The sequence below is a fragment of the Schistocerca nitens genome, chromosome 5 (assembly GCF_023898315.1).
Source record: "Schistocerca nitens isolate TAMUIC-IGC-003100 chromosome 5, iqSchNite1.1, whole genome shotgun sequence".
Taxonomy (NCBI): Eukaryota; Metazoa; Arthropoda; class Insecta; order Orthoptera; family Acrididae; genus Schistocerca; species Schistocerca nitens.
The window spans coordinates 347,581,249-347,592,732 of record NC_064618.1 but is presented as its reverse complement, the minus strand read 5'-3'; the positions used below and the strand labels follow the sequence as shown (position 1 = coordinate 347,592,732).

The following is an 11,484-nucleotide window of genomic DNA, read 5'->3' as shown; positions in this document are numbered from 1 at the left end:
CCAGGCAACGAACTTGATGACAGGCTGGCCAAACAGGCTACTCGGAAACCGCTTCTGGAGATGGGCATCTCCGAAACTGACCTGTGTTCTGTCTTACGCTCCAGGGTTTTTAGACTTTGGGAGATGGAATGGCATAACAGTGCGCACAACAAACTGTGTGATTAAGAAGACTAGGGATGTGAGGAAGTCTTCCATGTCGTCCTCTCGCAGGGAATCAGTTGTACTCTGCCAGCTCTGCATTGGCCCTCCGTGGCTAATACATGGTTACCTCCTCCAGTCAGAGGGCCCACCTCAGTTTCGATGTGGCTCACCAATGATGGTCGTCCACCTCTTGCTGGAACTGACCACTTTTAGCCACTCTGAGGCAGACTTTAAACTTTCCCGGCACCCTACCTTCGACGATGGGCGACAATGCCTCAAGAACAGCTTTAGTTTTGCCTTTCATTCGTGAGGTTGGGTTTTATCGTTTGATCTTTTTCATCGCACTTCCTTTGTTCCTCCGTGTCCTCCACCTAAGTGCTTTAGGGTGGAGGTTTAATGTGTTGCAGAGTGGCTGTCTTCCTTTTTATTCTTATTGTCAGCCAGCCATGGTAATCTGCCCTCTTGTTTTGATCTCTTGTACATGTTTCTCACGTGTCTGTGATTTTCTTGTTAGATTTGGTCTAGTTTAGTGGTTGTTGCCCTTCTCATTGTGGTTTTCTCCTTTCTTCCAGATGTGTTTTGTATGTCTCGATTATTCTACTCCACCCTTGTGGAGTTTTTTAATTGGAACGAGAGACCGATGACATAGCAGTTTGGTCCCTCGCCCCTCTTTTAAACCAACCAAACGTAGTGTCTCACAACACAGGATTACTCATTAATATAGGTTCTAGAGCATAAGATATATAGATGAAATGTTAGAATTATTGCCATAAATGACATGTTTTCAGGTCGTCATGGAAGGCCTCCAGCATCAGCAGTGCAGCATTCTGGAGAGGCAGCTAGTTCAGACGCTGCTGGCTGAGGTGTGGCCGCGTCTGAGCTGGTCCGCGCAGTCCAACAAGGTGCTGGTCATTGGTTGTGCCACTGGAGAGACCATGTGTCTCGACCTGTTGCCGCGACTGCCGCACGATGTTTTCATCGTCGCAGGCGACGGGAGACCCGAGATGGTTGCTGAGTGCGTAGCAAGATTTCCTTTCCCTAACGTGGGCTTCATTACCGTGAACTTTGGGGCTCCTGACATCCAAGCGACTGAGGCATGGAACCTGGTACCGTACACGAAGATCTTCAGCTTCTTCTACTTGCAGTCGATACGGGATCAGAAGTAAGCACTCCTCCGAGCAATCGCTTCCAAGCACTGAGATCGTAGCTGCACATACACTGAGACAGTGTCGAAGTGTAGGCCTACCCTGCTCTGCAGCGGGAAAAAAGGGTTCCCTGCGTGGTGTCTGCACTAGCTTGTAAGCAAAAGGAAATAGTCTTACTGAAGTGCCCAAATCCAGGACACACAGAGTGAAATTTACGGAGGCAGATTGATGATGCATATGTTCCACTGGAATTCGAAAACCTTCGAATAATTCGTCGCAAACTGCGATAAATTTATGTACGCAGCTGCTGAAATTCTACTGTACGGTAACCCGACAAAGCGTGGGAGGCGGTGTTTCGTGGACTGATATTTAACCCCCATTTTCTTATTCTTGTGATAGTGAAAAATCCTCTCTGCCTGTGAAATGTGTTTACATGAGTACAGAACTTTGTGGGACATGTGCCTGCATACAAGTTGATACGACACCATGTTAAACAATCGTAAATCTGGCACCTCGAGCAGGATGTGGAACTGAACAAATTTGAGAAAAGGCTGTTTGGCTTTTATTACCGATAGCAGACGAACGCAAAATTTGATAATTATTGCTTGTATTTTTGAGAATGACCATTTCCAGACACAAGGGTTCCCTACCTCCAATTTCAGATGAATCCTTCATACCGGAATGTGCATTTGTAATCACCACGGGCACACTGTCCACCGGTTTACGGTAGCCAAATGCTGCTAGTTCCGTGGAATGAATTTCATGTAAAGTGGATGGTCCTATTACGTTGTCAACGTATTCCACTAAACTCCTGTTGTAGCCTGTTCACTCAAGAGTTCAGTATCTTTCTTAGGTCTTGTTCCATCTGGATACGCTTCTTCCAATAGACAGATGGACAGAAGCGAAACGGATGGATGCCGAGTGAGGATGACTGTTCACTGTGTTAGTGACTCACCGTAACGGACTGTGAAACCTTATCGTTAAGTTTCGAAAAATCTTTCTCGCTATCAGTGAGAATGACGCTGGTCATCTCCTCCCAGTGAACTGTACTAATTCAACTGTGCGCAGCGGAGTTAATGAACGCTAATTTTCGACCCAGCAGTTGGCAGGGGTAATCACTTAGTTTCCTTCGTTCTTGTACACGGATATGACTGGCTATGAAAGGGATTTCGAAGGTACGATAAATTCCTGAGTTCATTAGCGCAAGTGGATTCCGTTAAGAAGTTACCAAATAATTTAGTAAAAGTTATTCCATATATAACAAAAACATAAGGCAAGAGAAAACTTAAGTGACTTACGGCTGACAAATGTTCAGGAACGGGAAGCAGGTGATGTAAGTAGAGCTCTAAAAGACTTCAAATTTTAACTGACTTAAACCCGCAACTCGATAAGTGATTGCGTTCATACCTCGAATGTAATTTAACTGTGGCGTTCGTAGTGGCCAGGCAGACTCGAACTGATGGTGAAAATATTGACGGTTATTAAATTCATTGCGGAGTGTACCTCAGTTTGAGTGTGAATGCGCTGGCTGCGGGTGGCTCACGAAGTTCGGCTGTGGGGGCCCGCCGCCCTCGGACAAGGTCTTACCCAGAAGTCTGATGGAGTCTCCCCCTGCACCGCCATCACTGTAAACTGTCAAAGCTGCGTGCGGAACCCGAAGTATGCGCAGGGTGTAAGGCGCGAAGTGGCTGCTGCAGAGGGTGAAGTATCCCATCTGCAAACAGAAGTTGAAGGAGCTCTACTCAGAAGAACGTCCGAAGTGAAAAATTAAGAAGCACGGAATTTGCATCTAATGTCGCTAATATGCGTAATGAAGCATCGCCAGAATGAACACGGGTTGCGTTCTGCTTCGGCACTTTCCAAAATGGTGATCCATAGACCTGCAGCGCTTATCCGTTCCGCGTTGTTCAGCCTTCTTCTCAATACGGAGAACGAAATGCTCCACGACACACCAAACAATTGCGCCAACTAAAGGGATAAGACAAAAAACAAAGTTAAGGCTTACTTACCCAATATTTGCGTCCCTGGCGGTCTTTCGTTCTGTGGACGTCGGGTCGTGATACAAGGTATATTTCTCTGCCTAACGTTTAGTCTCTTAATGCTGGAGACATAAACAGAGGCTATAAACGATCGGAAAGCAGTTTCGAACTCAAACAAGGTCAGCAAAGTCCCCCCCACCGGAGGGGCTCACGGTTATTTCGTGCATAACGCACACTGAGCCCAGAGCTATTGCAGCCAATTCTTCTTTCCCTGGCTGCATTTCTTTTACCCTGCCCCTTCCCTCCTTATCCTCGCTTCTTCCCCGTTGCCACCTCCTCCTCATCTCCCGTATTCGGATTGATGTCGACCTGGCTATCCACCTGGTTTCCTGTATTGGTTGAAATTTTCTTCCTTTTGCCTGTTCTTTCATCCTGTTTGGCGTTCAGGTCCCCACTTGTGGTTTGACCTCCATTTCAAAATTTCCTGTTTTTAGTGAGTGTCATATGGGAAAGAACGCCCTTCCTAGCATCTAGTGTGGATTCCTCTCCTACCGTCCTCTTCCTTCCACATTGTAGCCACCTTGACCCTGCTAAGTCACCAGCACATGTAGCCAGTCGCTGTGGTGAGGCTGTTACATACACATATTGCTGAGCCCTCTGACAAGACAGGATCACACTTATACCTGAGCTGTTCTCTCCTCATGTATGCCAGCGAGTGGTTGGTTATCTTCTTGGAGCATTGGAACTCCAAGCAATGGCAGCTGTGCCAGATGGCCCTTGCTGTGGCTGGGTGGGGCCCATGGGGAGAGCCCTGGTCAGAGTGGGTGGTATCAGGGCGGATGCTTGGTGCATGAAGCGTATCAAGCAGCAAAAATCTGGCCATTCTCAAACGACCGTCTCTTCGAATGGTGAAAGATCCTTGAATGCTGCTTTGTATGACCTGGCAACCATCCCTTCCCTGTCTACACCATTTGGAGAGGGCCAGGCTCGCCATTTTAAGATGAAACCATTTCCCCGTTACTTTCTCTGTACTAGGACGGATGGGGAAACATTCACCGCCACAAAGCCGTTGTTTTCCGTGGAAAATACCGAGGAAAAGGTTGGATGAAGTGGAGTCTCTTACAAGGGAACCTCACCATCGCACCCCCATCAGATTTAGTTAAAAGTTGGCACAGTGGATAGGCCTTGAAAAACTGAACACAGATCTATCGAGGAAACAGGAAGTTGGGTGGAACTATGAAAAAAAAGCAAAATATAAAAGCTGAGTAGTCCATGTGCAAGATATGCAATGTCAAGGGAAGTGCGAGCTCAGGAACGCCGTGGTCCCGTGGTTAGCGTGAGTAGCTGTGGAACGAGAGGTCCTGGGTTCAAGTCTTCCCTTGAGTTTAATTTTTTTATTTTCAGACAATTGTCACCAGTGTCGTATAGAATATATCAGACGTGTTTTCCTGTGGAGGAATCGGTTGACCTGTGACCTTGCGATCAAATGTTTTCGGTTCCCATTGGAGAGGCACGTCCTTTAGTCTACTAATAGCACCGTTTTGCATTGCGGTCGCAAAACACACTAAACTTATTACAGTGAAGAGACGTCATTGAACGAATGGACACATCATAACTTTGCGAAAATGAAGAAAATAAATTTTTCGTTCGAGGGAAGATTTGAACCAAGGACATCTCATTTCGCAGCTGCTCATGCTGACCACGGGACCACGGAGCTCCTCAGCTTACGCTCTCCTTAATGTTACCTATATCACACATGCACTACTCACTTCGTATATTTTGCTTATGTTTTTCATAGTTCCACACAACTTCTTCCTGTTTTCTCGATTGATTTGTGTTCAGTTTTTCAATGCCTATTCACTGTGCCAACTTATAACTAAATCTGAGGGGGGTGCGATGGGGAGGTTCCCTTGTTAGTAAGATGTGGTCGGGCTCCCTGTCGATCATAACTTGTTTTGCCTCTGATTGTCTTAGCAATGTCCTGGTGTCTATCAGTCTTCACCAATCTCTGAATATTGATGAGGGAGTAATATTTCATAGGGATCTCCTGTTGCAAACTGATGAACTCCAGGCTAATCTGGAGCAGCGTGGCGTTCATTTTGTTAGACGTGTGCAGAAGGGTCGCAAAGACAACTGCAGCAATACTGGCGGCTCGCTTCAGGCTTTCGAGGGAGATACCCTCCCAGAGAATGTAAAGGTTATGTGCTACAGATGTGATGTGAAGCCGTATGTCCCTCCACCTATGCGGTGCTTGGGATTTGGGCATACGTCTTAAAGCTGTTCGGTGGACCCTTTGTGTGGTGACTGGCCAGGGGAACCCATTGTGTGGAGCCATGTGTGTCAATTGCGCTGACCGCCACTCCCCGCACTCGCCGGATTGCTCGGCTTTACAAAAGATAAAAGATCAAAGAATAAAACGCAAATGATAGCCTGTCTTATGCTGAGGCTCGCCAAAATTGACACTCCCTCCAGTATATCCTTTGTCTCCGTTACTTCAATTACTAGTCCTCCCTTGTCCTTACCCCAGCCCTGTCCCTCGACTCCCCCTCCCCTGCAGTTTACACAACCTCCTGTCAGGTAGCAACTCCCCTCTCTGTCTGAAGAAATGCCGCCCCCCCCCCCCTTCTTCAGCATCTGCTGGCGATCAGATTCCCTCCTGGGACCCATCTCCCCAGCATCTCTCAGGCCAGAAGACTCACAACCACTCGGCCAAGAGGTGCACCATATGTGTGCCTCAAGGACACCTGCTCTCTTCCGGTTCCAGACCTTACAGAAGCCTGTACTCCACCTGTGTCCTGCTCTCCTCCACCTCAGAAATAGGAGGAGGAGAACATAAATCGCAAGACAAGGTGCCCCCGCCACCTGAGTCTGACATCTTACTTATGGATGTCACGCCATCCTAGTTGGTGAAGACTGCTGACAGTGACCTGACCACCTTGGCTTCATTGACTATTTGGTACTCTCGCCGCACGGTCATCCAATGGAAATGCAACGGATTACTATCGTAATCTACGGGAAATGCAACGTCTTGTTGTTCCCTATTCTGCAGTCTGTCTTGTTCTTTAAGAAACGCATTTCAGTGATAACTACTAAATGTTGGAGAGTGGTCATCAGGCATTGTTGGAACCATGCCGGGCCTGGGGTAGCATCTCGTGGGGCCTGCTCCTCAGTTCACTCCAATGTCATTAGTGACTATATCCCCCTACATACCAACTTAGAAACGATAGTGGTTAGAATGCAAACGACTCAAGCAATCACCATTAGCAATGTCCACCTCCATCCAGGTAGGCCACTTCCTTACTTTGCACGGTCTGCCTTGATCCAGCAACTCCCCGTCCCCGTTGGGGACTTCAGCGCCCACCATCCACTGTGGGGAGTGTCACTTTAACGGGTAGGGGTGTCCCAATTAAACAACTTATCATGGACCTCGATTTGTCTCCCCTAAATGATGGTTCCCCTACCCACTTCAGTGCCAGTCATGGCACCTTCTCTTACAATCTCACAATCTCCTACCCTGCCCTCGTGGCTTCCATACATTAGTCATCCCATGACGACTTTTGTGATTGATAACTTTCTGGTGATTCTATCGTTCCCCTGCTGCCGCCAGGCAGACAGGCCCCTACACTGGGCACTATGCAGGGCCAGTTGGCCTTTGTCTGATGTGCAGTTTGACACCTCCCTCTCGAATTCCATTGTAGTTGTGCAAGCCATCTCTGCCACTATTCTTCATGCTGCTGGCACTGCTGTCGCCATATCCACAGGTCCCCCTAGTCGTCGACCGGCACTGTGATGGACCAAGGATGTTCTAGTCGCTGTCCAGGACCACCGACAGATGCTGCAGCAATTTAAGCGAATCCTTCAGACCAATCTCCTCACTGTTAAGTGTCTCTGTGCTACGGCTCGTTATCTTAAGTGGAGTAACAAGGAATGCTGTGAGCGCTGTTTCCTCCCTGGGGACGTATACATCTTCATTGTAGATTTGGTCTAGGCTCTGTAGCCTTCTGGGCCGCCAGCGACAGTCAACTGCCCAGGGTCTGTGCACTGATCGACTGGTCCTCGCAGAACACCTCGTGACACAAGTTGCGATGGCATCGTCGTCCTCTTCCTACCCTACTACCTTTCTCCAGCAGAAACAGAGTTGAACAGACCCCCTTCTATTTCATCCTGCCCTGTAATGCTCCCTGGGAATTGGTGCAGGCTCTTAACTCCTCACGAGAGACAGCCCTAGGCCAGGATTAGTTGATAATTTTGAATGTGATTTGAAGAAGTTTGTTGCTCTTTCTACTTTAAGACAACTTGGTTTGATAATAAGAATTTTGGCACAACACGTGATCCAGCAGTTCGACGTTACCCAATGGCAACAGCAGTTCGAAGTCTTCAACAACATTTGGTGCATGGGTGCTTTTCCGTCACAATGGCAAGACAGTATAGTTATCCCCGTCCTTAAGCCCGGAAAAACCAACGTCTCTCGACAGCTACTGCCAAATGAGCCTGACGAATGTACTTTGTGAACCGCTCGAAAGGATGGTCAGCTTCACACTGTTGGGTACCCGGATCTTGGGTCCTTCTGTCCTGTATCAGTGTCGCTCCCAGGTAGGACGATCTCCAACTGATCATTTACTCCGATTGGAATCGGCCAACCGACAGGCTTTCTCACTGCCAGCACCTTGTCGCGGTCGTCTCTGACATAAGGCGTATTACATGGTTTGGCGTCATAACATTGTAGTTACCCTCCATGACTGTATCTTCTGTGGTGCCCTTCAGATTTTTATCGGCGAATTTTTACCTTACTGGCTCTTATTGGTTTGGTTGGCACTTTACTCAGCGCCCCCTAATGTTCAGGAGAATGGTATCCCACAGGGTTCTGTGCTAAGTGTCCCACACTTCCTCATTGCCATCAATGGGCTTGTGACCCCTGTTGGGCTTCTGGTTACCCCAGAATTGTACATCGACGGTGTTTGCATCTGCTGCAGGTCCCACTCAGTAAAATCTGCTGAGCGCCAGCTTCAAGGCGCCATCCGACGGGCCTCTGCGTGGGCCACAGCCCATGGCTTCCAGTTCTCTCCCTCCAAAACGCGGGTTACGCATTTTTGTCGTTTACCAACTGTACACCCAGATCCAGAACTTTCAGGCCACCAGCTCCTCTGTTGTAGCACAGTCCCGTTTCTTGAGTCATGCTTACGACAGAAAGTTGCCATGGCTGCCTCACATTCGCCACATGAAGACCACATGTATGTGGAAGCTTAATGCTCTCTGCCTCCTGGCCCACACATCTTGAGGTGCAGACCGTTCCACTTATCTTCACTGTGCTCTGGTCTTGTCCAGACTAGATTATGGTAGTCATATGTGTGGCTCAGCAGCTTCTGCGACTTTAAAACACCTTGACCCACTCCATCATTGTTGAGGGCATCTGGCTATTGGTGCCTTTCCCACTAGTCTTGTTGATAGTCTCTTCACAGAAGTAGGGATTCCCGCTCTAGACACCCGACAGAGTAAACTTGTTGTTTCTTATGCAATCGCCATTCGCCAATTCCCTGACCATCTGTGCTCCTTGCCAATAAGTGGTGTCTCCCTCAGAACACCTGCCAACAGGTGGGATTGCCAGTTGGCATGTCTCTTCCCTCTGTCCGAATCTCCACTCACTGGTATGCACAGCATGTCTTTCCTCCCATACCCCCCACCCCCACCCCCTTTTGATGGTGCCTAGATCACAGATTAGGACCGATCTATTCCAGCGTCCTAAAGTCTCACTACTATGGTTTTCCAGCGTCTTCTGTGTGCCACCTTGCAGAGTTCCAGGGTGCCACCATCTTTTACACTGATGGTTCTAAAACAATCGACAGGGCTGGTTATACTTCATCTCCTACTGGCTTCATTTATTGTCGCGATCATGTAGTGTGTTCACAGCAGAACTCCCACCATTTTGTACACATTGCGCCCACGTTTTAACTGTCCGCCACTACCCGATGGAATGCCCATTGTTTAACTGTTTACGTTCCCACTTGGGTTTGCCGTCTCATTTATCGGCCATTTTAGCAAATGACGCGCGTGCTGTCGACTGAGTTTTACTTCGTATTCACCAAAGCAATATGGCGAAGACCATTTAATTTTTGTTTTGGACCTCTGTATGGTCTTTTTTATCCCTTTTTCCACGTGAGTTTTTAGCTACTTTTACGTCAATTGGGACTGACCTGTAGTCGTTCTATTACTCCTCTGTTCGTATAGAAATTACTAGTAGCCAAAAAGAAACGTGTACATTACCACTATTTTCACGACGATTCTGATGGTGTAATTAGATTTTAAATATCTTTACTAGTTTAAAATTTAGTATCTAACAGTAAATTATACAAGTAACACCCAGAAAAGATTTTCAAAATTTAAATGCTTTATCCAATTTCGTCGATCGATGTGTCTTTGGAAAGCTATTAGTGCGAACCTAAATTGGTATGAATTAGTCATGTAACTTAAATAGTAATAGTTATTGGAGGTCAAAGTGGCAGATTGCTATCGATCGCGTCAGGCCACAAGTACTCCAGTTACACGAAAATACGATAGCAGCATGCTTATGAAGACATTTATTCATCTATGTCTTTGTTTATATCCGATATATACTACTCATGAAGAAATTGGTTAAATATTTGCTGTGTTTTAGAAAGCACAGAGACTGGGCTACTGGCCTACCTTTCGTTCTATTCCTTTGATATGTTTATGTATCTAATAATGTGTTAGAGCATGTTTATGGTCCAGCTGTAGGAATATTTAATTTCAAGTTATTTAAACGTAAATCCAGTCTTTGGTATGTGTTTAAATTTGTTTGTGAGTGCATGTTGGCTTGAAGACATGGAGGGAGCGCTCTAGCCAATCACAGCGCTCTCATTGCTTGGAGATAGGCATGGAGGGAGCGCTCTAGCCAATCACAGCGCTCTCATTGCTTGGAGATAGGCATGGAGGTTGGGGAGGAGCACCGTGTCCGGAGAGGACACGTAGCAGTTCGGAACAGGGTAGTGCTGGACAGTCGCACAGGATACGGGAGGTGCTGGACGGCGCGGCGGACGCACAGTGGCGGGAAAGACTTAGAATGGAGCAGTTTGCGCGTGGCCGCGAGAGATAGAAATATTTCGTAGTGCCGACTTGTGGACTCGTGTACTTGCGGAATTTCCGTGTCTTCTGCAGTGAAGACGTACTACACGTTTGGAAGTGAACATCTCGCGAGCTATGTTGTTCATAGCTAGGCCTAATTACACGAAGTAGGAATCTATTGTTTCCCTGTTATTCAACTTGTATTTTATTTAATTGCTGGACCATAGACACCAATAAGTGTTTTGCACAACTATACCGCATTCTCAAAAGTACTACTACTATCGTACTCATCGTTTAAAGTCGTTAATTTAGAACCTGCAGATTTTAATTGCAATCTTTCATTTATAAATTTGTTACATTCATAATTCGCAATTGCCGAGTGATAGAAACCTTAGACTATTCGATTCATGTGTGTATTATTGTCGTATACTGTAGACTCAGCAGTATTTGGCCTCTAATGCGGCAACTACGTATCCGAGCTCCTACACAACGAAACCAGCCAAAAATTTTAATATTTAAACGTTGAGTTGGAGGGTACGTAGTTGAGGGCCACACCACCGCATCACATTTCCATTTTTCATTTGAAACCCCGCAATCTGTAAATCATTGCATAGCAATGATTGGTGTCTTGATAAAACCACAGCTAAATATGTAATACCAGATCGTGCTCTGTGATCAAGGAACCACCAAAGTCATTTGAAATATTAGTCATTTAGCAAGATACAATCATTTCTATACTTTCACGTACAGAGATCATACAAATTAAAAAGTGAAAAAACAGCCTAATGTTCATTTGACACTAAAATAGTGAAGCCATTGCCACAATACAAAAAAAATTTCCTTACAAAGACAGCAAGCTTCCATATGGAACACAGCACAACTTTACATAGTAAACCCCTTTTCTAAAAAATAATTATGTATTGTGACTGGCTTCACTAGTGAACTGTCAAACATTTAACTTACATTTTGGTCACCTTACAATCACGTCCGAATATAAAAACATCTTCATTAGGAGAGTAAGACTAAAGCTGTGTGTTGTTGGCCGTAATGCTAGATAAAATAGAGCTGATGGTCCCCTTCAGTCTCCGTAGACCTGTTTGCTCGAATCAGCTCAAAAATGGCTCCGAGCACTATGGTAC

At 46.5% G+C, this 11,484-nt stretch overlaps 1 protein-coding gene across 1 annotated transcript in view; it reads left to right on the top strand.

Annotated features, from left to right (window-relative positions):
* Positions 1-935: 935 nt before the first annotated feature.
* Positions 936-11,484, top strand: part of LOC126260439 (juvenile hormone acid O-methyltransferase-like) — a 78,020-nt gene continuing 67,471 nt past the window's right edge. The window contains exon 1 of the mRNA XM_049957767.1: positions 936-1,303. Coding sequence (XP_049813724.1) covers positions 936-1,303 — 368 coding nt within the window. The remainder of the gene's footprint in view (positions 1,304-11,484) is intronic.